At 65.1% G+C, this 27,623-nt stretch overlaps 1 protein-coding gene across 1 annotated transcript; it reads right to left on the bottom strand.

Annotated features, from left to right (window-relative positions):
- Positions 1–8,632: 8,632 nt before the first annotated feature.
- On the bottom strand, positions 8,633–27,563 carry SYT10 (synaptotagmin 10; the record flags this gene model as incomplete). Its single annotated transcript, XM_084256193.1, has 7 exons — positions 8,633–8,818; positions 10,268–10,397; positions 10,951–11,122; positions 12,461–12,581; positions 12,886–13,453; positions 18,456–18,816; positions 27,413–27,563. 7 exons carry the CDS (start codon positions 27,561–27,563, stop codon positions 8,747–8,749), a joined length of 1,575 nt encoding a protein of 524 aa, XP_084112319.1. The 3' UTR covers positions 8,633–8,746.
- Positions 27,564–27,623: the final 60 nt, after the last annotated feature.

The raw sequence follows: 27,623 nt of genomic DNA on the forward strand, positions 1-27,623 counted from the left end.
CTCCAGTGTGGCGGCGCCGGGACGAGGGCGCCCTGCTGGGAATGTCCTTTTGACCGTTTCTCTGCAATCCGCGCGACGCTTGCATGGTTACTCGCCGGCCTAGAGGAACCTGGGAGTGGGGTTGCCACACAGTCTGTGAGGGGGGCGCCATTTCCTCTCCCCACTGACACGCAGGTCCCAGGTACAAGTCCCCCACTGTGGAGGGACAGTGGCCTCGCACCTGCAGGCCTTGGTGTCGGAGACTGGGGCGACTGCCTCCCCTTCCTCGTCTCTCATCCGAGCAGGGGGGCCCTCCGCGGGAGCGGGGTTCCAGCGCCAGGACTGTGGCGCCTCCCTGCACCAATCCCTGCTCCGCTCTCATCAAGGCCTCTCTTCTGCTTTGCTCCGGCTTTGCTTTCCTTGTTGGCCAAAGGCCACCAGAGCCGCAGGGACAAACAGCCGGGTGTGGCCTCTGGGCCGGGGGGGCCCTGGGCGCCTGTCAGTGCCCTGCCATGGGCCGGGGAGTTTCCACTGCGGCCTCTCCTCCTCCCGCTGACACCGGGAGCCGCAGGCCTGGCTGTGGCCTGAGCGTGTCCAGGAGGTGGCGGAGCCCAGCTCCTCCCGCCGGTGGCTGTCGTCTAGTCCCAGGGACGCTGTGGTCACCTGCCATGGTCACCCTCTGGGGCCTCAGCGTCATCCCACACCAGCCCCGTGGGGCCAGGTCTGAAGCCACCACCGACTCTGCCGTGTCCCCGATCGCGCCACCTTCCACCGCGGCTCCCTCACCCACCGGTGCCTGAGACACGGCGCAGCCGGGCAGGGGGCTCACTGCCGCAGACTTGCACAGCAGTGAACGATGAGGCCGTCTCGGGGTTGAGAGACTGCGCAGGGCGGTCAGGGATTCGGCGAATAAATGACACACAGACACACTTCAAGAGTGAAAATCTGAGTGTAATTTAATTTGAGTTGGTGACCAGTATATATATGTTTTCTAAAGGCATAGGAAAGGCGAGCATCAGTGAAGAAATCCGCTTGCTTATAGGTTTAGCTTATCATTGACAGGGCGGTGATCTACATCTGGACCCAGGCGCAGTCCTAAGTAGTTAGGCTATTCATTTTTCTTTTTGTTTTATATGATTACTTTTTGTTTAAACTACTCACTACCACTAAATCACTATTAATTAGCACGGGTGAATTTTACTTTTCACAATGTAGTATTTTTATCCTTAAGATTAATGCTGACAAGGCTAAGCACGCAACAGAGAAATTATTAAGCTAACAGTTCTGTTAATACACAGAGTTTAGTAACGTTTCATTTGAATGAGCCTCGTTATTAGATTTCGTATGTTCTTTTTTAATCAGCAACCAATGACCTTTTAGACAGAGAAAGAGAAAGGATTTTAGAGAGACAGTTGTAGTAGAATAAAGTTTGTGGGCCTTGAGAAGGCGAGATAAGGTTCCGTGCGGACAGCATTCCTGTAGTGGCTCCTGGGGGTCGTTCTCTTTCAACAGGCTTCCGTCTTATCTAGCTGGTTCCTTGCCCAGCCGGACCTAGGGATTCCTAGAGGTCACTGCAGGGGGAGGTGCAGCAGGTATGTCTTCAGGGGGTTTTGCTGTTCTCCCCCTGCGCGCTGGTTGCCCAGCCGGACCTAGGGACCGTGGCGCAAGCCATTAGCCCTAAGGGTCACTGCAGGGGGAGGTGCAGCAGCTCACGCCTGTGATCGCGGCTTCGTGGGCTCTCACATCCAGGCTCCTGCTGCAGAGAACATGGAGGGTTCCGGGGGGTGAACCCGCACGGCGCGCCTCGGGGTGCGAGCTTGGCCACCAGGGACGCCGGTGCCCTGCAGGAGACGCCCGCCCCGGCCGCCGAGGAGTGGCCGGCCAACTGTGGTCATGACAGTAAAATCACGCCTCTGGCGGAGACAGGATAATTATTTTCTTTTCAAGACTGCTTGGAGAGCAGGAGAGCGTGCCGCCAGCTCTGCTGCTGCTCGGGGCTGTGCGCGTCTGCCCGGCGAGGGCGTGTGCGCTTCCGGCTTGGAAGGGGAGACTCGTCACTGAAATAGCATCGGCCATAGGAAGTCAAAGCAGACAACCCGGCTTTCCTAGCATCCTGATCTGCCCTCATCCTGTTACTCGTCTCAAGAAGCGCCTGCTCTTTCCTCCGCAGACGGTACAAACTGCGCGGGGCCCGCGGGGAGGACGCGGACTCCGGCTGGACGGCGCAGGGGCAGGCGCTGGGTGGCCGCCGAGGCCTCGCCCCTCTGGGCACGAGGGCGGTGTTGAAGATGCGGTCACTGGGGTTCAGCTTCCGAACATAACCCGGCCCTGTACTTGCAGGTTGGGATTCAGGGGAGGCGGCCAGAAGGCCCCGCCGTCGGCTCTTTGCTCTGTTAGAGAAAATGGCCGCTTCTTGATCCTCGGTTCCCGAGCTCAGTGACAGGGATACCGGTAGCGTCGGCTGTCCTGGACAAGAACGGGGTGCCGGCTCCAGAAAGCACGGGGATCCCGATCGTTTGGGGCTTGTCGCCCTTGGCTGTGGCGGGAGCGCCGTGGGGAAGCGCACGGTCGTGGGCCCGGGTGGCGAGGCGGGGCTGCTCCTGGGCAGAAGCTCCTGAGCCGTTTACTGAAGCACACAGGCTGGTGACCCTGATCGCGCGTCGGCGGTGTGAGCAGTGAGGTCTGGGCCAGGGGGACAGAGGTTTACGGGGAACCGAGAAGGGGGCTCTGAGCATACGTCGGGAGACGCGGGCGTGAGCACAGGACGGCGCCGGCGTTCTCGCAGGCAGAGCTGTCCCGGCCGCCCCGGAGAGCCACGTCAGGTTGGAGGCGGCCAAGGCGCCCACCTGCCCAGGACACGGGCTGCCCTCCGCAGGTGGTCAAGGATGTGCCGCTGGGGTTTGCAAGCAGAAACAGGCCACCCTGCCCGTGAGCGCTGGGCTCGTGGGGACCCACCGAAGCCGCAGGAGCCGGTGCCTGTTCACGCTGGGGATCTAGGAGGTTTTGCTCCCAGATAATGAGTTTCGAGTTCTGGGGAACCAGCTGTGACTTGTCTCTTGAGAGCCGGCTCAGGCTCCTGGCTCAAGAGTTCAGGCAAGCCTCTCTGTTGGCAGTGTCCAAACCTACACCCTAAGGCACGAAGGAGACAGAGGCTGCAGGTGTTGGGCGGGTGAAGTAGGTCTCGGCGGTGGGAACCTTCCGGGGTGCCGCGTCCCGGGGGAGCTCACTGCAGCCTGGGAGCAGCACCCAGCTGCCCGAGCCACGACCCGCTCTCGCCCAGATGCACAGTCCCCTCACGTAAAGAGGCGTGAAGTGTCTTAGTCAGCACTGATGTTGTGCCGATGCAGTGTGCGAGCGTACGGACGCCTCCTGCAGCCCAAGCGGGTTTTATCAAAAGCAGCTGCGGTGGGTTCATGGAAGGCCACGTGAGCCCGGCCTCGGTCTCGCTCGCGACGGCGACCACTTATCTCAACGTAAGTGCCTTCACGCAGCAGAGCATGAAACGCACTTCATCTGGAGCGCTTGCTCTCGAGAGCTCCCGCGGAGCGTGGGAGGGGAGGCCTTGGGGATGAGGTGATTCGTGCTGTCCATCTTTCTGCCTTGGGGGAGAACCGGTAGCTTTTCAGAGCCAAAATCCAACTGCTCACCTTGGATAATGCAATGTAATAAAAGTGTTACAGGGCAAACCCCGATATAAAATGGGGTTTCCTGACTGTGGGTCCTCACCTGCGCGCTTAAAGGGGACTTACGCATGCTGCACTGCAGACACACACACAGGGTTGATACAAGTGCATTTACACGGGCAGGGGGAGTGGGGAAATGAGTAACTCAGGGAGACAAAGAGGGAGATAAATTCGTACATGCATCCTACCCCTTCTGCTGACCCGGAACCCCAGTGACCCGCCCAGCTGGCAAAACCTTAGCACCCTTGAGGCCAAGCCAGCGACCCCGCCCCTGGCCACCCGGCCAGTTAAATACCCAAACCGAGAGCCTAGTTGCTTGACTCCGCCCTCAGGGCCTCGCAGCCTCCCTTTGGGGATCCTGGGATTGTAGTTCCGGTGTCGTGGGGGTGGAGTCCACGAAGCCTATGGACTTGGCCCAGGACCTCCTTCCCCCTATCAAAGGGATCATCCCTCCTGCCTCTCAGAGCCGCGGTCCAGAGAGCACGCAGGCCCCGGGCTTCAGCCCGGCTCGCCCATGGGCTGAGCCCACCGCCCCCGGGGCGGCCGGAGGGGACTGTCTGCCTGGGTTTCCACCGTCCCAGGCCCTCTGGTCTGCTAAAGCTCGGGCTCCCCCACCCCTAGTCTCACTCGCGTCACACTCCCTGAACGCCCCGTCCTGAACGTCTGACTCTTCGACACCAGCAGCCTGGCCCGGCTGAGCCTCGGCTGGCCTCCGTGAGACTTAGCCACTGCTCCTGCGTCGGCTGTCTGTGTGTCCTGGGGGGCTGCCCTGGTCCACGTTGGGCACGGCAGCCTCCTCCTGCAGGTGGCTGCTCGCCTGCCCTTCCGCCCTGGCCAGCGTGTGTGGAACGCTTGGCCGTGAGCACAGCACAGTGCTTCACAGGCGTGTGCGCGTGTGCGCGTGTGCGCGTGTGTGTAGTGCACATGCGGGGGTTCAGGCGAGCAGACCACATCTTCTCACCTCTTCATCCACGTCTCCTGACTCAGCTCCCGAAAGCCTGGGAATTTCCAACAGGGAGAGTGAGAAAGGGGCTATTGTTATGTTAATGAGGCGACTTTTTGGGCCCCTGAGGGCTTGGAGCTGGTTGCCAGGGGAACCAGCGCTGTGACTGGAGGGTTGGAGCTTCTGCCCCCCTTTCTCGTCCCGGGCCGGGGCGGGGCTGGGCTGAGGCCAGGCCAGGGACTGCTCTGTCCTAAGGCGGCCTCTGTGGAGCGCCAGGAAGGGCCTTCAGGAGCTTCAGGGCTGGCTGGGGGGGGCCCAATGGGGCGCCTGGGGGGGCATGGAGGCTCCACCCCCCATCTTTCTGGTCCCCTCTTCCCTCTGGCTGTTCCCCAGATCGCTCCTTTGTGATCAATTGTGCTGTTGCTGATCCCTACCGAGGGGGGGGCGGGGGGGGGGGCGCGCAGCTGCAGAGTGGGGCGTGATGCGTGTGGCCAGGGCTGCAAGGCCAGAAACCAGCAAGTGGGGCTCGTGGAGGCCATGTGGGGTGCTCGCCACCCCTTCGCCCATGCCCCTGGCGCTGACCGAGCGGGGCCCCTCGGCCCCTGCCTAGACACCCCCCCCCCCACCGCGCCCTTCCTGCTTCTCCCTCCTGCCTGGGTCTGGTTCTAACTGCAAACCGGGTCAGGGCCTGCTGTGGCCTCCCTCCAGGCTGCCTCCACCGCAAGCAGCGGGAGGGCTCAGGCCGGGCTGCAGCGGCTAGACCGTGCACAGGGGTCCCCCCTCTTTGGGGAGCGCCCAGGACGGCATCTGGGGGAAATTCAGCAACATAAACGTCTCAAAATCAAATCAGGAAGCGGCGTTTTCTTCAAAGACAATTTATAATCACTTTATTTTCCAAAATACATACAAAACAGCAAAATTATCTTTCAAGTGCTTCTCCATTTTCTCTACAAAAGTGACTGCAGCGGTGCTTCTGGGCAGCGTGGCGTCCCCCGTCCGGCTGCGGCTGCCCTTGCACACGCACACGCTGAGCTGGACGCGCAAGGACACTGGGGGGTCGCGACTTGCAAGGGCGGCGGCGAGACGCTGGTTCTAGGTAGTGCGGGCTGGGCTGTGGGGTCTCAGGGGCGCAGTCACCTGGCACAAAAGCCAGAAACACAAGGCCTCGGAGCTAAGGCTGCGTCCCGCGCTCAGAGCCGAGGGCCACGACCCAGGCCGAGCTGGGCAGCTGCTGACGACCAGCGGCTGGAGGAGGCGCGAGCAGACAGGGATCCGAGTGAGGCAGCAGAGGGGGGGTGCGCCGGTGGGGGTGACCGGTGGGAGTGACCAGCCGGCCTGGGCTCCGGGAGCGGGTCCCCATACTGGCAGTGTGAGTGCGCTTTCCTGCCCTGACTTGCCTATTCCTCGCTCTGACGGCATCTCCCTGCCTGGCTTATCCACAGTCCTCAGATGAGCCCATCCTGCCCCGCACGCACTCGGGGCCTGGTGGAGTTGACCGGAATGATCTTAACTTGCGATCGATTTCTTGCTTATTAAAAACAATGTGAATGGGCCTCCCTGGTGGCGCAGCGGGTTTTGCTCAGCGCTAGGAAGCTGTCCGCAGCCTCTGCAGCGGTTCGATTCCCGGCCAGCCAGGGAGATCCCCATGTGGCACGGCAGACCTCTCCTGTCTCCCCGCTGTCCCCTCAGCAGTGGATTTCAGTCTGCCTGCTCTGCTCCCCGCTCTGGCTCTGGTGACACCTCTCACCCCCCTGTACCTCTGGCCTGCACCCCAGCTCTCGTATAAATAAATAAATCTTAAAAAAAAAAAATAGTGGCCTATAATCCGCATTAAAAAAAAAAAACCAACGTGAATAGTTTTCACATTAGGTTGAGAGTTTACAAAGCTCTTTGTGCTGGGAGTTGCTTAAGTAAAAAGCTTAAAGTTTCTTTGTAAAGGGAAGTATCGTGAAACCCACCAAACCATCTAGAGAGATAAGAAATAGGGCAAATCGTGCTGTTTTGAGCGCACAGTTCCGTGGCTGGTGGGTTCACGGCCTGACCGTTTGTTTTTCGGTCCCCAAACTTTATTCCACGGCAAAGGCGTGGTCAGGTGGAATCCCCTGGGGTGATGTTCAGGCTGGGAGAGTCAACAGCCTTCGAGAGAGGTGACAAAACCAACATTCCCACACGTGAGCCTCCAGCAGGAGCCGGGGGGTGGGGGGTGCAACCCGCCTCGCTCCGTGCCGTGCTTGTGGCGAGCAGGCCGCCCCGGGGACTGAGATCCTGCCCCGTGAGCAGGCAGGGGCTGGGGCCCCGACGCAAGCCCAAGACAATGCCCATGAAAGCACCCCTTTCCGGGCTGGCCGGGAGGCCGTGGTCTGGAGCGGCGCTCAGCGGCCGGGGCCAGGGGAGAGGGCGGCTGGTCCCAGACAGGCGTCTGCAGAGGCCAGAGTGGCCCTTCCGCAGCCCCTGTGGCGAGACCCGCACCCCCCCCCCCGGTCCCCACGGCTGGGCCAGCAGGCGGCCCGCTGTGTCCTGAGGAGGGCGGGCGGCCGCAGAGCCGGCGTGGCACCGGTGGCCACTCCTTGGTGGCTGCACAAGGACACACGTGTCCTCCCCACGACGCGAGTCCCAGGGTCAGAGGACGCGTCCCGCAGGCCTGGGCTGGGGTCCGGCCCCCTCCGACTGCGAACGGGCCTCTGGGCGTCGCACCGCCGCGCCCCTAGGGACGGGGTTCTCACTTCGCCTTCGTGCTTCTCACCGTTTTGTGGCAACGATTGTTTCCGCCCAAAACTCCAAAGACTTGAACCAGCGCAGCCCTCGGCCCAGCCCCGCCCGTGGGGACCGAGACGTGGGGCTCGGCTTACCCCGGGGCTGGGCGCGGAGACGGGGCTGCCCGGGGCGGCGCCGGCGCGGCCTCCTCCTTTCTCCAAGAGGCAAGAAGGCGCGTGAGCCACGGTGCGGCCCCGGCCTTGGCGACCCCTGAGCTGCCGCCTCGGGTCTGGGAGCCCGTCGGGGTCAGCTGTGCTCGTCCACGGGCCGGTGATGGGGCTCAGCCCATCCACACTCGGGGGGCATCCTGGCATCTGAGAGTCCAGTGCGGGGCAGCGGCAGCCGGTCACGGGCCACACGCCCAGGTGCTCCGCGTCCAGGGCAGACCCGAGTCCGTGGGGGGGGGGGCGCGGGGTGCCGCAAGGGGTGGGGGGGCACTGCAGGGGATGGGGGCACCGCGAGGGGTGGGGGACGCCGCGAGGGGTGGGGGGGGCTTTGCCCCCGTGGTGACGTGCGCTGTCCGAGCCCCAGCCCAGCGCCGCCGCCAGACGCGGGTCAAGGCTCCAAATGCCTGAAGATACTCTGGAATTAGGGCTCCGCCGAAAACGGGCTTTCCCGCCACCGGTGCGGGCTTGGGAGCCGTGTCTTGCGTCCATGTCCTGCGTCCGTGTCCTGTTTCCATGTCCTGTGTCCGTGTCCTGTGTCCATGTCTTGTGTCCGTGTTGTGTGTCCTGTGTCCATATCCTATGTCTGTGTCCAGTGTCTGTGTCCTGTGTCCATGTCCAGTGTCCATGTCCTGTGTCCATGTCCTGTGTCCTGTGTCCTGTGTCCATGTCCTGTGTCCTGTGTCTGTATCCTGTGTCCATGTCCAGTGTCCATGTCCTGTGTCCGGGTCCGGGTCCGTGCATCCACGCAGGGCCCAGTGTTTCTCACTGGCGGGTCTGCGGGGCTCGCTCCTGGCGCTGGGGGTGCCCCCATCCGGGAGGCCAGGCTCTGGGCCGACCCACCGTGGTTCTCGACAGATGAGCGGCCACCCCGGGGGGTTCCAGCTTACAGCCGGGGCATGTTTCAAAGAGGGGGCGCGAGAGACAGAGACCCCGGCGGGCAGAGGAGCCTCCAGAAGAGCTGGCTGTGGGGCAGGGGTCCCCGCGTGGCCCTGGCCAGGCGCTGCCAGCTTGGACCCCACAGCTCTGGGTGGACCGGCCGGACGACCCAGGCGCGGCCAGGCGGACTCTGTTCAGGCAAGGGGACCCGCGCAGCAGGAGGGGCCAGGCCGCCTGGGGAGCGCCGCCACTGGCCGGGCCGCAGGTGCACCTGGAGGCCCGAACTCAAAAGGCCACTGGCCCACGGTGCCCCTCGTCCCCTCGGGCTCTCCTGTTCTGGAGTCCTACGGGGTGGAAGGTGGTTTGGGGGACGGGCAGGATCCTTGACTGTCAAAGCTGGTGGCCCGGCCAGGAAGCTGAAAGGCAAGGGTTCCAGGCGTGAGATGGGGCAGGAAGGGGGTCAGGTGGCCTCATGCTGCCCCTGTGGGCACCGGCACCCACAGGCAAGTCGCAGACCACGCCCCACCCCGGCTCTCACCTGTGCAGGTACAGGACAGGCCACACCTCCACTCACCTGCAGGCTGCACCAAGAAGCCGGCCCTCGGGCCACCTCTGCTCTGGCCTGGCCTCCCCTGTCACTGGTCAGTGCTGCTGTGTGGGGGCGGGGGCAGTGGTCACTGGGAGCTGCGGCTCTGGGCAGGGGCTGCCGCAGTCCCTTGAGGAGAGGAGGCCGGGCTGGCAAGTGGGAACAGGGGGGCTCATCCCCCGTCAAACTACACACTCTGCCTGGGAAGAGGCAGCGACCAGGGGTAAGCCTAGGGGCCGAGTCGGGGCCAGCAGGGGTGCATCAGCCTCTCCTGTCCCTCAGGTCTCGGCTCCCTGCTGCCGTGAGGGCACAATGCGCTCACCCGAGGACTCGGGGCCAGGGCGCTGCCCGGCCCCTGTGCCCCAACCCGGCAGGCGCTGCCCAGAGGCCTCAGGATTCAGGCCCATGACCAGTCCCTCCCTGACGGGGGGTCTGTGCAGGGAGTGGGTGGGTGTGGGGTGTGGCGGCTCCTGTTTTGGGGATTCTGGGGCACTTGCTGAGTTGGCATATAGGGGAGCAAAAACCGACACCCCCAAAGTACATCTTTGGCAGAAGCTTGGTTTCAGGGAGGGCCCTGGGGCGGGTGAGGTGGCTTCTGGAAAGACACTGACGTGGAACCCCCCCCCCAAGGTCACCTGCGGGGGACACGCCCTGTGCTTCCCGGTGGAGCAGCTGCACATGGCCTGCACCTTGGACCAGGCCCTGTCCTGAGCCCCTCGCTGCCCTGCCAGAGCCCGGGTGTCCGAGCCGAGCCATGGGGGATCTGTGGCCTGGGGCTTCCCGGTGCGCTCAGGAGTGACGGGTCATCAGTAAGCCTCTTCCTGGCTTTCTCTTACAGCCTTTCTCAGGTCGCGTGGCTACTGGCCCACTCGGGGGCCCAGAGGGACAGAATCGTGTCCCCTGTACCCCAGGGCTGTTTTCACAACAGGAAGCAGCAGCCCCCAGTCTCCGGGCACTAACAAGGGGCGTCACAGTCACCACCCACGGGTGTAAGTTTCCAAGCACCGCAAAGAAAAAGCAGGTGACAGCTTCTATGGCTTATTTCTAAACCAATCCCCGCGCACTGGACTGCACTGAGGCGCAGGGGCCTGGAGGACAGAGTCCATGTCCGGCAGGGTCTCTTAGAAAGCCAGGGGACACCCCTCCAGGGGACACCTTCGGGGGACACCCCCCATAGCACCCTTAGGGGACTCGCCCCCAGGGACACCCCCCCATAGCACCCCCAGGGGACTCGCCTCCAGGGACATGCCCCAGGGGCAGAGCGGGGCGGGCGGCTCACCTCCAGCAGCGGGTGCCAGTGGGTGATGGGCTTGCGGTGGTAAGCCAGCATCTCGTTCCAGTGGTCGCGCCCCAGGCCCTCGGCGTCCAGGCCCGTCCTGCACACGCCGATGACCTCGTTGTGCCCGACCCTGCGCGGGGGAACGGCCGCGGGTCTCGCACCCCCACTGCTGCCTCACACTGACCACGGGTTTCGCGTCCTCATTCGCTAGTTTCTGCTCTCCTGGTAAGCGTGACGTGCTGTCCTTCCTCTCGGCCTCGGCAGCCCCCCTTGCCCGCGCCCCGCCCGACTCGGCATCGCCTGCGGTCAGCGTCCCTGACCGTCTCCATCCTCCTTCCTGGTTAGCCCCGGGGGACGGGATGGGGGGTGCTGGTGGGGGGCTGGGGGTGCGCTCATCTCCTGCCGACGGTGACACCCCGCTGGGCCCTGCTCCTCCCCGGAGTGGAGGAGCTCTGGGTGCTGAGCTGGGTGGAGAAGCCCCCCCACCTCCGCTCCCGCCCTGCCTGGCTGGGCACACAGCCCGCGGGCGCGGGCTCCTGACGCTGCCGCGCGGCCCGGGAGAGTGTGGCTGTCAGGCCCCCCGCCCCCCGCCCCCCGCCCGTGTCCCTCGGCGTGAGAACGGCCACTTCGGGAGAAGGAAAGAGTGGGCAGCAGCCCGTCCTGCAGCGGCCCTGGGCGCCTACCTGTCGTAGTCCATGACGGCGATGGACAGGCTGACCTGGTCCACGTTCTCGGGGGGGATGTCGAAGACGACGGCCTCGTTGTACACGGGATTCAGCGTGTTCCTCTTGGTCGTGGTCTTCCTCTTCTTCAGCCGGCGGCCCTCGCACATCAGGGACACCTTGACGTAGGGGTCTAGGGGCGGGAGGGCGGCCGCGGTCACTCGCGAGTCCCGGCCTGGCGCCCGCGGCCTGCTCCATGCCCACCAGGGTCTCCTCGGAACGCGCCGGGCGTGGGTCTCGGCAAGGAGTATTCCAGAAGAAATACTCTGGCGCGGGGGACGGGCCGGTGCCACGGAGCGGCCTCTCTGCCCAGGGGACAATTTCTTGGAGCTGGGCTCGGGCCTGTGGTGCGGACGGGGCGGGTGGGGGGTCTCAAGCTAACGCCCGTGAGGAGCGTCCTGTAATCAGGGTGGCCTTGCGCGTGCCGCCTCGGGCTGCCTGTCTCACAACTCGATGGTTTTGACGCAGCCAGGAGGGGCAGGACGTGGGGTGATTTGCAGGCCGCAGGCCGCACTGTTTCACCCTAAGGCCTTACAGCTTCCTGACCCAAGGCTTCTGCACCCAAGGACACCCCGTCCCCCGAGGCTCTTGACGGCCTCGACGCCGCCCCCCCCCGCCTGTTGTGTGAGTCACCAGCGCCCGGCCCCTGCGCCGCCTGACAGCGTCCTCCCGCGCGTGGCCAGCGGGCGGCCAGTGGCCCTCGTGCAGACCCGCGCGGACACGGGCGCTCGCACCCCAGGAGTGGAGGTTAAACCAGGGCCTAACGGGCAGGACATGACTTGAAGATTTTCCCAAAACCACGAAGCAGAATTTCCCTCGGGACTGTCTCTGGGGAGCCCAGGGAGACTTGCTCACTGTGGTATTTTTTGAGGTCCCCAGAGTGGCCCAAGTTTTGGGCTAAATGGTGGTAAAGCTGCAGTGGGGAGCGTGGCCTCGCGGCCCAGGGGTGTCCTGCAGGTCAGGTGGGGGCAGTGAACTTGGTCAGCGTGTGGTGGCCGCACAGCCCTCAGTCCTGAGCTGCCCGGGGCACGGGGTGTCCTGGAGGGCTGGGGTGTGTGGGGGGACAGGGTGTGCAGAGGGATGGGGTGGCGTGGGGGGTGGGTGCGGGGGACGGGGTGTGCGGGGGGCGAGGTGTCAGGGTGGCGTGGGGGGATCGGGGCCACACGGGACGCCGGGAGGCTGGTGTCCAGGGCCACTGGCAGGCGCCGGCCGACTGCAGGTCAGCGCTGGGCGAGGACTGAGCCCGCGGAGAAAGACAAGTCAGCGCCCGAGCCCGAGGCCCGTCTGCCGATGACACTTTCAAAAAACTCTGCCCCAGGGTGTGAGCAACGGCTGACTTGGAGCCGCGATGAAGAAACTGAGTAAGAAGCCAGGCCCGAGCAGCCAGGCCCAGGGGTGCCCGCCGGACACCCTGGCCCTGGAGGGGCCCCGCCAGGCCCGGCCCTGCCCCGCCCGCCCCCGCAGGCCCTACCTGAGGAGCCCGTGATGTCCATGGCCTTCAGGTTCCTGCACTTGATGACCGTCAGTGTCATGCGGCCGGCCGTGGGCAGGTAGCAGAGGGAGAACATGATCTCCCCCAGGTCCACGCTCTCCTGCGGGGGCAGTCAGGTCAGCGGCCTCGACTGCAGCAGCCACGCCAGGCGTTCCCAGCCGGCGACGGCACCACCCGTGCCCCAGGCCAGCGGGGCCACCCCTGCCTCAGCACCCCAGGGGCCTCCACAGGGGACTCCCTGGTCTGGCCACATGCCTGGGGACCCCGTCTGGCTTCCACCGTGCCAGTGACTTGCAGGACCCCAGTTGTGCCTGTGAGGTGTGGAGGGTTTGGCAGCCCTGCAGGGCTACACCCCAGGATTGTGCCCCCCATGGCCTGCCCCAGCCCCGCCCGGCCCCACGCACCGTGGTGGCGCAGAGAATCTCCCTCCACACGGACGCTTCCCGGGACAGGTCGGAGGCCTCGAACAGGTTGTCCAGGATCACCTCCCCAATCATGTCGTGCCGGGAGAACCTGTCGAAGTCGTACACGCTGAAGTGCAGCTTGCGGGCGCCCAGCTCGCCGTAGGGGACGGGGAACTGGAAGGTCTCGTCGAAGAGGGGGTTCAGCGTCTTCCTGTGCACGCGGGTCTGGAACTTGCGCTTCCGGTCGGGGAGCAGGTACATCTTCACGTAGGGGTCGGAGGTGCCGCTGAAGTCCTTGGCCGGCAGGTCCAGGGCCTGGATCATCCTGACCACCAGCAGCTGGCCCTCGTAGTCGTAGCGCAGCGCGAAGTTCAGCTTCCCGCAGGTCGGGGCGTCCGCGTGCCCGCCGCCCTCGGAGTCCACCGACCTCTGCTTGTAGAGCTCGGGCTTGATCCGCCCGATGCTGGTGGTGGTCTCCCCCCGCTGCAGCGCGGGCTCGGCGCCCGGCTCGAAGTCTACGCTGGACACCTGCATCTGCCGCGGCAGGTGCCGCCTGAAGGAGTTGTGGCTGCAGCGCGGACACACACACACACACGCACACACCGGCCGTTAGGTCAGGACGACACAGGGCCCCCGATAGCGTGAGCCGGCATCTGCAGCAGCCAGCACCACCTCACACACGTACAACACGCACACACACAACCCCCACACACATGTTCACACAGACACACAAGACAACCGTGCCTGCACACATGACATGCACACACAACCGTCAGGTCGTGGGTGACACAGGAGGCCCCAGGGTCACAGGAGCCCACGTCTACAGCAGCAAACATGCACACGCTCACACACACCCACGCACACACGCAGGCACACACGCACGCACGCAGGCAGGCAGCTCGCTGGTGACAGCGCTACATGGTGAGATGCTGCCCCAGGCAGGTGCCCTGAGCGTGCCATCCACGCCTGCTCTCACGCCCCGGCCTCGGCCAGCTGAGCCGCGGGTCGTGGAAGCTCGGACCCCACCCTTTTGCCCCCACTGGTGTCCTCACGTCGCCCCAATCTCGAGCAAACTAGTCCTCCCTCCCCTGGCTCTTGGGCCAGGCGCCGCTGCCCATGTCTGCCGGGGCGCTCACACCTGCACCCCGAGTTGCTCCAGGTGGCCCCCAGATGAACATCCCCACACAGGACGTTGGACAGAGGGGTGGGAGGCGCCAGCTGGACCTGTTGGCAAACACGCGATTTCCAGGAGTCTGCAAAACCCCTGCCTCTGTGATAACCCCGCGGTCTCAGGGTTCAAGCTGTCGTCGTTACAATTACACTGAAATGGAACTCGTCAGGGCCAGAGTCGTAACTGAACGTGTCTCTCACATTCGAGCAGCGTCCTTCCCGGGGCTGGGCTGCCCTCCTCCTTCGGCCGCTAGTGGGTGGCAGCCCCCGGCCCGCCATCCAGCCGGCCGCGGCGCGGAGACCGCGCGTCAGCCACAGCCCTCCCGCGAGCCCCCGGCTCACTGCACAGCGCAGCTCGGGCTCGGCGCACGGGCACGGGGCGGGCCCCAGCCACACCCCTGTGGCATGGGGGGGCGATCTGTTTTCTGCTTGAAGGGGGCTCAGGGGTGTCGTGGAGAGTTACGTGGAAGGAGGGGACTGCAGATGAGGCCTGCGGAGTGCCGAGGCGCGCCGAGGGGCGGGACTGCGTGTGGGGGACGGTGACGGGGACCCGCGAGGCCGGAGACACAAGCACGTGTCCACCGTGCGATCCTAGACGTTGAGCTTCTGACCTTGCGGGGAGGGGGGGAGTCGGTGGCCTCCCAGGTCTCCACCTCCCGGGGCCCATCCCCTGGGAGGCCCTTCCCCGAGGGCCCCCGGCGTGGACATGGAGCCCAGCGGGGGAGAAGGGCGCCCGCAGTCACTGGGAGGTGGTGCCCGGCGTGGACTGGCCGCTTCCGCTGGGAACACCCGGCCCGCCGGTGCCGCCGGCCCCGGGCAGCGCCTCGGAGGGGGCTCCACACGCCAGCGCCGCCCCTGCCCGGGCACGCCCTGTCTCCGGCCCAGAGCCCGCTGACCAGACTCTGCACTTGGGCCCGGGTGCCTCGTCTCGCGGGGGGCGGAGAGCCCCGAGACCCTGCCGCCCCGGCTCTGCGCGGTCGCTGGCGCTGGCCGCGGAGGGGCTCGCGTGAGGTCGACGGCCCAGGCCCGGCAGGCGCGCACCTTGCAGCGAGATACTCGGATGCGTCGCCCGTGGGCGGTGCACACCTCACAGAGAGGCAAAGAGGGAAAACAGCTCTGACCAAGGCCGGGGGGCCGAGGAGCTGCCCCCGTCCTGTCCCGGCAGAGACACCCCGTCTGCTTACCTTCCCCAACGCCGGTCACTCTGCTGGGCGGCCACGCAGACGGGACATTCCGTGTGCTTTCCTGCCACCCCTTGCACTGAGCGTCATGATGGATGAGAAAATCGTGTAATTCACTACGCGCCGAAGTTCCTCGTGGGAAGAGCCCGAGATGTATTTTTAGATGCGCTTTTAACGGCCTCGCTGGGTCCCGAGCGCTGGGAAAGAGCGAGGCCGCTCCGTCTGTGGGACCCGATCAACAGGCGCCGCGCCCCCGCGCCTCAGCCGGGCACGCGTGGCCAGAAGGCATGCTTGGGCGGGGCCACGCAGCCAGCTGTCCGCCGAGGCGCGGGGTCATCGCGGATCCCCGTGCGAGGTGACGAGGCTGCGGCTGGAGCCTGCCTGTGCCGCCTCCACCCTGGCGCGGGAGCAGCTCCGGCCCGTCGACTCGGGGTTTGTTCTGGTCTGAGTGGCGTGCGGGGTCTTCATGGCCTTCAAGTGTGAGGCCCGTTTCCTGGACGCCGTGGCTCCGTGGCCTGGGCAGGCTGGGAGGCCCTGACCCTGGACGCAGCAGCTCCACAGGCCCAGCGGGCAGGACCAGGGCGGGCAGGGTCAGGGCGGCACCAGCATGCGAGCAGCCAGCCTGGAGGCCCGGCGGGGCCGGGGGGAGCCTGCAGGTGTGGGGGCTGGAGGAGCCGCTCCCAGGGGCCGAGCGCCCGACATGACCTGGTTTCTGCCGGTACCACCTTCACTTGGCAAAGATTTTTGATTAAAAAAATGCGTTGTGAGTCAACCCCCCAAGAACTTAATTCCTTATTTCTTATAGACTGGACCCTTATTTCACACACTCGCTTTTCAAAATAGAAAATTGCATCTCCTGTTGTCCTCAAAACCGGGACTCCCCCCCTGCCCCAGACAGAGCGGGGGTTCGGGCCGAGCCTGCGCCCTCAGCACGCGGGGGGGGGGGGGGGGGCGCGTGCTCTGAGCCAGCGCGTCGGCTAAGAGGAGCTGTAATTAGCACAGTGTTCAACCATCGCCATGACAACACAGTCTCGGCTTCCTTCTTGCTCTTTTTTCTTCTCCTTCCCTCTTTCGGGGTGACAGGGACAAGCCAGTGGCTGTTTCGACTCAGATAAATACCCCGTCCGGGTACCCGCCGCCTGCCCGTCGCTGCTCCCGCCTCCTTCCCCGGGGGAGGAGGCCCCGCAGGGCCTGAGCTGGCCGGAGCCGCCAGCGACAAGGGGCTGTGTCCCCCAGCGACTCCCAGGTTTCTGTCCGGACAGATTCTCACACCGGGCAGAGGCCGGGAACTGCGGGCGGGTGCCTGGGACCCACCGGGAGCCCGCGTCGCCCCCGTGGAGGCAGATCCCTCCAGAGGTGGGGGGGGCAGGGCCAGAGGCCCCTGGGCCCTGCTTTCCTGGACAGGAAGCCTCAGCTCAGCCTCCCGCCACCGTACTACCTCCCAGGAGCTGAGACCTGCCGCCCGGCCTCGCCCCCCACCGCGCTGTCCCTCGACCCCGGCGGCGGGTCAGCGCCCGAGGTCAGAACGCACTGAGTCACTGCTCTGCGCCGAGGACTGGCTGCCAAGTTGCTCTGGAACCGTAATTCACGAGACAAATGGCCAGTTACTCTGAAATGCTGGCCCCTGACCTTTTCCACGGTCAGAAAATGGTTCCATCACAAGAGTCAGTAACGGTTGCTCCTGCTCTTGCATGTATTTCAGGGGACGCATAGGAAGTCCCTTTGGAGAACATCCCTGGTAGCTTCTGACCTACGAGGAAAGTTCTGAGAACACGGGTTGATGCTCGCAACAGAGCTGTCGCTGGCGGGTAACAGCAGGTCGAAAAAATAAATCCAAGAACACCGGTTCTTCCAGCCTGGATCATGGATTCCCGCGCTGCGCGGCGAGAGCAGGCCTGGAGGGAAGCATCTCGGCTGCCCCTGGCCCGCCCGCCTGGGCCTCCGGCCGCAGCTCCGCACGAGGCGACCGTTGTGTTGGAACCCGCAGGCTCAGACCCGGCCCGGCCCGGCCCGGCCCGCCGCGGGGGCAGCGCCTGAACTCGTCCTGCTCTGAATTTCATAAAAACACGTGCGGGGGGTGGGGGGGCCTCCCTGGCGGCCTCAGGGTTGAGTCTGAGAAGCGGGGCACCACCGGTTTCCCCCAGGGACGGCGCTGGGGCCGCACTGGCCGTCCCCACCCCCACCCCCGTTTCTCCAGCAGCCGCGCAGGGCCAGACCCCCGAGCCGGCCCCCAAACTCGGTCCCGGGGGACTGGGGGGCCTCTGCCTTTGTGGGGACCCTGCACAGGTGTGGCCGCGCCCCGCTCTCCCGTGGAGTCTCCATCTCCACACGTGGCATTTGGAGAGTTTCGTTTCCCTGAGGTTTCCAAAAAGACTCTGGGCAGAGGGCGGCTGGTCGCTGGAGGGTCCCGTCTGCAGCGTGTGCTCAGAGACGTGTTCGTGTTTCCACCACGCCCTGCGGACTCGCCAGCGCGTCACCCCGAACTGCGAGCCTGGGAGGCTTCCTGAATACGGCCGTGGCCGCAGTTTGCAGCGGTGGCTCCAGTCACTTCTAGCAGCGCATCCGATTTTGACAGGGCAGTTCGGGTGCGGGTTGGTCTCTGCGGCTTCAGCGAGCGGGGGCCTCGCGGCATCTCGCGCCGGACGGCCGCGGAGTGGTGTGGACTCGCTGTCAGTCTCCACTGCTCGCTCCGCGCACTTGCTGGTGGCCGCTCGCCCTGCCTGCTCGAGGCCGCGCCACCACGCGTGTCAGAGCCAGCCCGGAGGCTGCCAGGGGCAGTCAGGAGCAGGTGCAGCCCAGCGAGCGGCCTCTCTGCCAGGTCCCGCGGGGCTTCCTTCTCTCAGGTGTGCTGCGCCCCTGCCCCGCAACAACCCGCCCCACCGTGCCCCCATCTGCTTCTTCCTCACGGCTTCGCTTCTTCTTCCCGCCTCAGTTTTCTCTCAAGAAATCATACATGTTTATACACACCCACCTGCACACGCACCTGCGCTCACCTGCACATGTTCACACCTGCACATGCACCTGCACATGCACGCACCTCTACTTCCTGCACCTGCCGACTTACCTGGACACGCACATACCTGTATGCACCTGCATCTGCATACGTACCCGGACACACACCTGCACCTGCACACACACCTGTATGGACCTGCACATGCTCACACCTGCACACACACCTGCACACACATGATCCAGTGGCACGTGCTCGCCAGTTCTTACCGGGAGGACGGCGTGGGGTCGGTGGTCTGCCTCTGCACACGTGCATTCTTGGCCAGGTGCTCCCTCAGGGCGGTCTGCACGGCCGCGGGGATGTCGGGGGAGGTGTGGCTGATCTTTATCGCGGGCTCGGTGGCTCTCAGCGCGGGCTTTCCGTCCTCTGCCGCCTCCTTTTTCTCCTCGGCTTCGCACGGCTCAGCGGATGCTGAGCTAGACACGCTCTGGGGCAGCGCGGCTGCGCCGGGGACTGCGGGCTTAGTCCTCCAGCTGGGCCAGCACAGCTTCCAGAAGACGAACACGGAGACCACCAGCAGGGCCAGGCCGCAGAAGCTGACCACGACAGCCAGCAGGCTGACGGAAATGTCTGGAAGAGATCACAGAGCAGCAGGAGTTCACAGCCACACACACAGACGGCAGAAGTGCAGAGATTTCATTACGATGATAAATTTTCTAGACTCAGGGTTTCAAAGTTTGCTTTGCAGGGAAGAGAGATCAGTAAGACGCCTGGAAACTCAGAGGAGATATTTTTAAAACGCCATCCCGGGGACACCTCAGTTGCACACAGGAAACCCTCAGCACACGTGACCCGTTTCCAGGCGCTTGGGCCTGAGGGGTAGAACAGGGCGGCTGCCCCCCCCACTCCCCCCAAGCAGGAGCCCTGGAAGCCAGGGAGCCCAGCCCTGAGGTGTGTGTCAGCCACAGCGGCCACCAGGCTCTGCACCCGAGGCCCAGACCCGCGCCCTTTCCCGCAGCCTCGTGTTCCTGCCTCAAGTCCGCCACCTCCTGGCTCGGGTGCCACCGGCTGACGGCACGCGAGGGAATGTGCCTGCAGACCCAGGGGTTACAAGTCCACTGGAAAGAGAGACGTTTATTTTTACTTCTTTTATTATTAACAAAGAGAACACGCGGTCAGCGCGCTTTCCAGCATTAACTGTGCGCGGCGACGCTGCCTGCGCGACCTCCACGCATTCCAGCTCGACCGCACCTCACCACGCGCTCCGGGGCAGCTCTACCAACGGCCGCCCCGCGTCCAGCAAGGCCTCGGCCGGGCTTCCCAGCACCTGGGCTCACTTCTTGTCGCTGCCGCATTTCATGACTGACGGTATTTCACGCGTGTTCCTGGGGACCTGTGACCCTCCTGGTCTCTGAGGTCGAGGCCGCGGCCCACACCCACCCTGAGCACCCGGGGCCCTGAGAACGGTGACGAGTGGCCCCGCCTGGGTCTGTTATGGGACAGCAAGGCCCCGGGCGGCAGCACAAGTCGCCACAGGGTCACCTGCCACCGCCAGTCCCTGCTCAGAACAGGCTGCCCGCTGCCCGGGGTGCCAGGGTCCGGCGGGATGGACAGAGACCAGGGCACCACGGCGCCTGCCCTGCAGCCCAGGGCGAGGCTCGTTGCACATCCCCCGTGGCCTCAGCTGCCGGGGCTGGTGACCACTGGGGTCTAGGCCGTTGACAGGGAGCTCCAGGGGTCTCCTTGCAGCGGGACCCAGACACGCAGGACAGGGCCTGGCTCGGGCGAGACCCCTGATGGTGCCCACACGCTGGGGGGGCTCTGGCACCACGGACCTTGGCGCCCCTCGTGCCCTCGCCCTGGCATCCACGGTGGTTCTCGTCTCTCTCCGTGGGGGCCCCTCATGTGGACTGTCCCCCGCTGACCGCCTGCCAGGCAGTTCGGCCTCCCACGCCACTGCCCTCTTGCCCTGGGGTGTGGCAACACCCCCCCCCCCAATGTGTGCGAGTGACTGTCCGCAGTTCCCCGGCAGGCGCCACGAGCAGCCGTCTGGGAGGGCAGCAGCTCCAGGCCCTGCAGGACGGCGCAGCTGCCTGAGAGCCGCTGAGGACGCCACACGTGCATGCAGGCGGCAGACGGGGGGGGGGGCAGTGCAGAGGCCGTGGTCCCGCTGAGCTGGTGAGGAGTGGGGCCCTGGGCTGGGCACAAACCCCGCCTGCGACCCCTGCTTGTGGCCGCTGACCCCTGAGCCCCGCCTGCGCCCTGAGGCTCAAGGAAAGGACCTGCTGGAGCAGAGCCCCCAGAGATGACTGGGAAGCCGGAGAACCAGGCCCGCGTGTGGCCACAGACGCTGGGGACTTCTAGGGTGAGGGTGGGCGAAGCTCACTAGCTCGGGGCAGGCCTGGGGGTCCAGCAGCAGCCCCATGGCAGGGGGGACACTGCTGACCTGGGGAAGGAGAGCGAGCAGTGACCGGCTACCAGACACGCGTGGGGGCGAGGCTGCAGCCTTGGGGGCTGGATGCGCTGGGCAGGGCCCCGGGAAGTGCTGGGCAGGTGTCCAGCAGGGGCGGGCACCGAGCAGGCGCAGCCAGGTCTTTGGCGTGAGGCCAGCACTGCTCGCTTGGCGGAGTAGGACCCGAGTGACGTGAGCCCCCTGGGGCTTGGGCTGTCACAGAGGGGCGGTCTGAGGGCTGGGGCCGCATGTGGAATGGGGAGCACAGGCTTGCGGGTGAGCGCTCCTCGGTGGGGTCCAGCAGAGACCCGCCCATCCGGCTGTGAGGCTCGGAAGCCTGGAGCCGGAGAGGCAGGGGCCGGCCCTGAGAGAGCGGGCTGGGTCCCCGGTGGGGGGAGATGGGCGCAGGGGCTGGGGAGGGCGGCTCCCCAGGGCACCCCTCCAGGCGGGGGAGGCGGCCAGGGTCGGGCCCACGCCCCAGGCTCTGCGGTGCCCCTCCCTCCGGCAGCTCCCTGCCAAGGCCCTGGGGCCAGAGAAGGGTCCGTGAGGGGCGGGCGAGGGGCTGAGAGCGCGTTTACCTGTCCGAGGAGCTGGCGTGGCCGGCACAGACCAGCCACGCAGCCCTGAAGATGGGATGAGGCCACGCCGGGCGGGAACAACATAAGCCCCAAATGCGATTTCTCGGAAGCCTGAGGGTGGCAATGGTGGGGGGGTGTGGTCCTGCCCCTGCCGGAGTACCCGGGCCTGATCCGCTGCCCGCACGCGCGCCCGGGTCTGGTGGACGTTCTCATCTGTGCCTTTCGGTGCCATTTTTTTAATTTTAAAATTCTACTTCTTTAATTTTGAAAATGTGCAAGAATATAATTTCCCGTGGTCAATCAGCAGTTACTCGTCAGTTCCGGGTATTCCAGGCCCTGGCCGTCGGAGGCCGGGTCCGAGACCCCAGTGGCTCTCCTGGGGCAGCTCCTCGGAGCTGGAGACGCGGCTGCCCTGCCGGTGACTCATTCGCAGCCCCGTGTGGAGCCGGAGTCAGCACAGAGTGAGCCGGCGTGTCCAGGGCCCAGACCCGCAGCACCAGATAGGACGGAGCTGCTCTCTCCTCACAGCCGCTGAGCAGGCCCCACGCCCTGCTCCAAAGGGCATCTGCAGCATCTGCCCTGCCTTCAAGGCTCCGCCTTCACCAAGATGGAGCAGAGCCAGGGGCCCGTCCCTGCCGCAGGGGCACGAGGGGAGGACAGTGATGCCGCCGTACACACACTCTGCCGCCGGGGCCAGGGGTCGGGACGCGCTCAGAGCACCCGCCTGCAGGGCCAGCTGAGAAGTGCCGTCCCTTCAGTGCACTTTATTTTTTTTTTAAGATTTATTTTATTTTTTGTGCATACGAGAGCTGGGGGGCAGCTCGGGCCAGGGAGTGACCCGTAGGGCGCAGCAGACCTCTCCTGTCTCCCTGCTGCTCCCCTCAGCAGTGGATTTCAGCAGATCCGCCTGTTCTGCTCCCCACTCTATCTCTGGGGAATCCTCTCGCCCCCCCCCCCGGCCCCCGCCCCGCACCTCTGGCCTGCACCCCAGCTCTTGTATGCATAAATAAATAAATAAATCATTAAAAAATGCCAAACTTAAAAAATCTTTTCAGGTTTTCAAAGTCACGCTGAAGCACTGTGCGCTCACATAATTTACGGCCCCTGCCCATTTTAATGCCTGGCCCGAGAGCTGTCACATAGAAAGCCCAACAATTACTTGTTGAATGGGGGTGCAAGCACACGCCGCCCCGCAGCTGGGTTAATGCCTCCTACTGTCCAGATTAGAAATGGTAATAAGCTTCTTAATACTATTTTGCCCATTATTCCTGTAAATCTGCGACAGCAGAAACAGAACCAAGGCAACAATGAAGACAGAGGAGACCTCGGCAGTCCTCGTGATCTGATCAAACAATTCTGCAATGTGGACAAATTGACATTTACGAGGTTTTAAAAATCGACCGTTATGTTCTCTGTTCCATGGTGGAATGTGAACTGGAGCCGCAGATCAGGACGCATCTCAGGACCGTCCACGCCCCAGGATGCCTCCCCAGAACCGGCCTGCGCCTGTCTCTGTGGCCCCACCTGCCTCCCCCCTGCATCCGGAATGCAGCCGCAGGTCTGCTTGTCTCTTGTCCACACCGGCCCCGCCCCGCCCTGCAGAGCCGCTGCACCCCTGCGTGTGCCTCCACCTGTGCGTCCAGGCGTGGGGCTTTTCCGAGTCCATCTCAGAGCCCCTTGCACTCCGGACAGCTCGACTGTGAGGGAAGCAACTCTCCCGAAGGCGTAACAGAGCCAGGCCTCTGTCTCTGGACGGGGCGGTGCTGAGAGTTCCAGCGGCTGGAGAAGCTGCACCGGGCAAATCAGGAACAGCGGAACGGCCAGCCGCCCAGTTGCAAGGCTCCCGGCAGCCCTGGCTTCCTCGGACACATTCGTGCTAATCACACTTCGGGGCCCTCGAACAGTGATTCTCGGCTTTCTCCACGGTTAGATTTCGTCTCCAGTGCCTCCCAGTACTGAATTTTAATAATAACAGGCAGCGCTAATTAACTTAGCCAAAATATAGTAACAAGATAATGGCACCGCAGCACAATGCTGTTCTCATTACAAATTAACACAAACAATCCGGCCGGTCATTTAATATCCGTCTTCATTCTCGGTTCACTTACGAGCACATGAGAAGCGCTGTGCGTGTAGGATCCGAGTTGCACACGTCACACACCGAGGACTTGCAGGATTTTACTGTAAAAACGCATGACATTTGGCAAGAATATGAGCGAGTCTCGGGCCTGCTCGGCGGCCCCTGCGGGCTCACGCCCCAGCCGAGGGGGAGACCTCGCGGCGGCTCTTGGGTGCGCGGGCACCCTGGGCCGAGGCCCTCCCCTCACACCGCGGACCCACGGACACTGCAGCGAGCCCTGGACGGGGCAGCACAGCCTCACGGGCCCGGCCCGGCGCGCCTCCAGCTCCGAGGCCTCCTCTCGCCGCCTCTTACTGCCGCGGGGGTGGCAGCTAGGGAAGTGCGGCTCCTGCCTCGTGCTCACAACCGCGAAGTGCTGACTCCTCTCTCCAAGAGCAGCGGCCTGGGGGTGCCGTCGGAGAGCGATGGCTGTGTCCTGCGCTCCTCTCACTTTGGCAGACGCGAATGGATGCAACACATGGACATTCCTCGCCCAGAACCCTGGGAACCACAGTCAGGACATCACACGTGTCCAGCCCCGGCCCAGCGCCGCCCCCGCTGCCCCGGAGGCAGGGCCCAGCGGCACCCAGCGGCCTCGGCCCAACCTGCCACCGGCCCCGCCCCAGCCTGGCCGCCCAGACCCTGGCTCCTGCCTCTGTCCCGGGCTGGACGCTGAGGCCTGACCACATGGACCGCCGTGTTAGCCGCAGAGATACGGGCACATAAGGCTCGGTTTCACGAAGCCCGGCTCATGAAGCGGCACCCTCGTTTTACAAATACGGACGCTGAGATGTCTTGGGGATACATGCCTTAATTCAAGTATTTGGCCAACAAGTATGTACTGAGACTCCAGTAGGAGCCACAGATGTTTCCAAGTGTTAAAGGTAAACAGTGAACATAACCCGTCTGCGAGGAGCCAAGCCCTGAGCCGAGTGAGCAGGATGTGAGCAGGACAAGGTGCAGACGACACGGGCCTCCCTGGGGCCCAGCGTCAGTCAGGCTGTCTCCACTGCAGCACGAGTTCCATCCTGGCCAGGGAGCAGCCTACAAGGCACAGCAGACCCCTCCTGTCTCCCCGCTGCTCCCCTCAGCAGTGGATTTCAGTCAGTCTGCCTGTTCTGCTCCCCACTCTGTCTCTGGGGAGTCCTCCGCACCTCTGGCCTGCACCCCAGTTCTTCCACACACACACATATATTGATTTCATTCTGAAAAGTAAGATGCAGATCAGGAAGAAAACAATTTAGACATAAAGATCATTAAATGGCACTGAAAATTCTAGTTTGTCTTCCACCAGAATTTTCTGCCAAAAAAAAAAAGCTTGTAAATAAATGAAGATTCACCCCAAATAACGAACTTTTCCCATGCAACAAAATTACAAAGATGACCAGGTTTTAGAGAACGTGGGGTTTGAACGAGAGGGACAGCGCACACGGTGGGTACGAAGTCTCCCAGAGGCAGATTTCAGGGAGTCGCAGTCCACGCCGAGGGAAAATACCGATCTTGTGAGAAGAAAAAAAAAACAACCAGGCTCGGAAGCAGCGCCCAGGACTGCCAGGATGTGGATGTCGGGGAATTAAGAGAAATTGATGCTTGCTGAGGCCGCCTGACCTTTGATGGTAACTGCCCGTTCCCGTGGGGGACCTCGGGACATGAAACTGCTGGCAGGCCAAGGCCGCCAGGTCAAAGGGGAATCCAGCTCATTATCAGTTATCAGCTGTGCTTCTTCCCGAAGCCCCTGGGCTGAGAGCGGGGTGGGGGTGGGGGGGCCTGGCCAGGCAAACCACGACTAAGCTGAGCCACCATTTGCTTGGTGTCCGAGAGGAATGGACGTCGACCCCGCAGTGAGCATAAAATGTCTTCAAATCCCGCGGGCACCTCTCAGCAGGCAGGAGCCTCGGTGGGTCTGCCGGGACCTGCTCACCTCCCAGCCAAGAGCGGAACAGAACACGGGCCTTTAGAGGAATCTGCCTCAATTTCCTTTTTGGAATTTTTAGTCCCGAATGAAAAGTGTGACACCACCACCCGGAACGCCGGTGCGGCAGCTGTTTATGTAAAACGCCCACGGCTGTGCAGGGCTGTGCTTGTGAGCTGAAGTGGGGCGACTAGCTGTGACCATTGGGGTCCACCTGTCCAGCAGCTTCCACGGAACCTCGCGGGAGCGCGGGAACGCAGCAGTCAGCGGCTGTCCAGACACGATCCCAAACTAACCCAAGGTTCACTCACAGCCTGTGTCTGGGAAACAACACGTGAGGCCGGCAGGGTGTCCTGACTCCCCTGAGCACCTCCTTTTCGCTCCCCCGTGCACCGGGAGTTCAGGGGTGACCTGTTAGGGGCGGGGGAGTCAGTGACAAGACTCTGCAAAGACGAGATATTCTAACAGCGGCACAGGACGAACGTCCTGGGGCACAGGTCACGCCGCTGAGGAGCCATCCCCAGGGGCAGCGACCCGGGTCTGCACAGGCTGGCAGCACGATGGTCTGGCCGGGTTCTTGGCCTGGGGCACCGGCCGGAGGTCAGGCCCTGTGAGCCCTGAGCAGCTTAGTGGGGCGTGGCTTTCCCCAGCCCCCTCCTCTTCCAGAGCGAGGAATGGACACCCGTGATCTGGGAGCCATGGTCCCCGCGTCCAGGGTGTGGTGACCGATGACCACGAGGCCCGCGGGGGCTTGTAAAGGCACAGGCAGGAGCGGTGAGAAAGTCTAAGGGGGGGGTGTCTGAGCGAGGAGTGGCCATGACGACACCAGGGAAAGTCTGAGCACCCCCCTGGCCGCCGCCGGCCTTGGGGGGCTCATTTCCCATGAAAGCGTTCCCGCGGGGTGGCTGCGCCAACAGGCACGCGGAAGAGGCAGCCGGTTAGTGTGGAAGCTGGTCCCGGCGACCTCCTCCCTGACCTCCGGGCTGCCCGGGTCACCATCTGCTGCCGGAGGGGGCTCTGCGGAGGCCTGAGACCTCGTGCTCGCCTCTCCGCACCCCAGGCCCTGGGGGGCCTCCACCCCACCTCGAGGGCCCAGGTCACGCCTGGTCTCAAGCTGCGCAGCCCCGCAGGACCGCACGCAGGCTGGACACCTGCTGGGGCGAGCGCCTGGGCCGCAGCTGCTCAGCCCGCGGGGCGGGCGCTTCCCCAGTCCGCGAGCAACGCGAGCCCCCGGCGCCCCCGGAGCCCCCCGCGCCCCTGGAGCCCCCCGCGCCCCTGGAGCCCCCCGCGCCCCTGGATCCCCGGCGCCGCTGGAGCCCCCGCGGAGTTGGGGACCGCGGCGCGGGAAAGCGCAGGCAGCGCCGCTCCTCTCGGTCCTTGGGGTGGGGTCCCCAGCGCGCCCGCGGCCCCCCGCCTCCCCCTCCCGCGGCTGACCGTCCAGGTGCGCGCCCCGCGCTCCCTCCGCGCCCACTTGTTGCCCGGGCGACCCGGGGCGCGCGCGGCGCTGACTCCCTCCCGCGGCCTCCGGCGCCGGCTCCCCCCGCGCGCCGGGCGCCCCCTGCTCGCTCCGGAGGGAGTGGGGCGCGCCGTGGAAGGGGCTCCCACCCCTCTCCGCCCCCCTTCCGCCGACCCAGATGCGCCTCGAGCCCGCGACGTGGCCCCAAATCCGGCTCCGCAGGAACCAAACCGCCTTTGGCGCCGAAGTTCGCCTGGAAGCGCGCGCCCCCCGCCCGCCCGGCGCCCCCCGGCAGCGAGGCGCACCCGAAACTTACATAATGGGAGCGCGCGCCGCTGCCTCCGCGGAGGGCGAGGCGGCCCCGCGGTGCCCGCAGCCGCCGGCGGCCGGGGCGGGGCCCGCCGAGCGCTCGTCCCGCGGCTCCGGGGCCGTCCGGGCGCCACAGGTGGCAGCGCGGGCCCGGCTGCTCCCGGCGGCGCCGGCGCTTCTGCCCCCGCCCGGCCCGGCCCGGCCGCCCCGCGCCCCGCGCCCCGCGCCCCGCGCCCCGCGCCCCGCGCCCCGCGCCCCGCGCCCGCCTCTCCCCAGCGGGGCGCGCGGGGCCGGCGAGGCCGCCCGGAGCCGGGCGCGAGCGCGCGCGGGCAGGACGGGGCAGGACGGGGCAGGACGGGGCAGGACGGGGCAGGACGGGGCGGGCGGCGGGCGCGGTTACCTGTGCTGCCCCCGCCCCGGCGGCCGCGGCCGGGCGGGAAGAGGCCCGCGCAGCGCTCCCGGTCCACGCGGCCCGCGAGGCACAGCTCCGACACGATGCGCAGCGCCTCCTGGCACAGGCTGCCCGCGCCGTCGTCCTGGCGGGCGCCCATCGCGGCGCGGCCCGGCGGGCTCCGGCGCCTCGGGCTCGGCGCGGCTCGGCGCGGCTCGCG

This window comes from Talpa europaea, assembly GCF_964194135.1.
Source record: "Talpa europaea genome assembly, chromosome: 15".
NCBI classification, from domain to species: domain Eukaryota; kingdom Metazoa; phylum Chordata; class Mammalia; order Eulipotyphla; family Talpidae; genus Talpa; species Talpa europaea.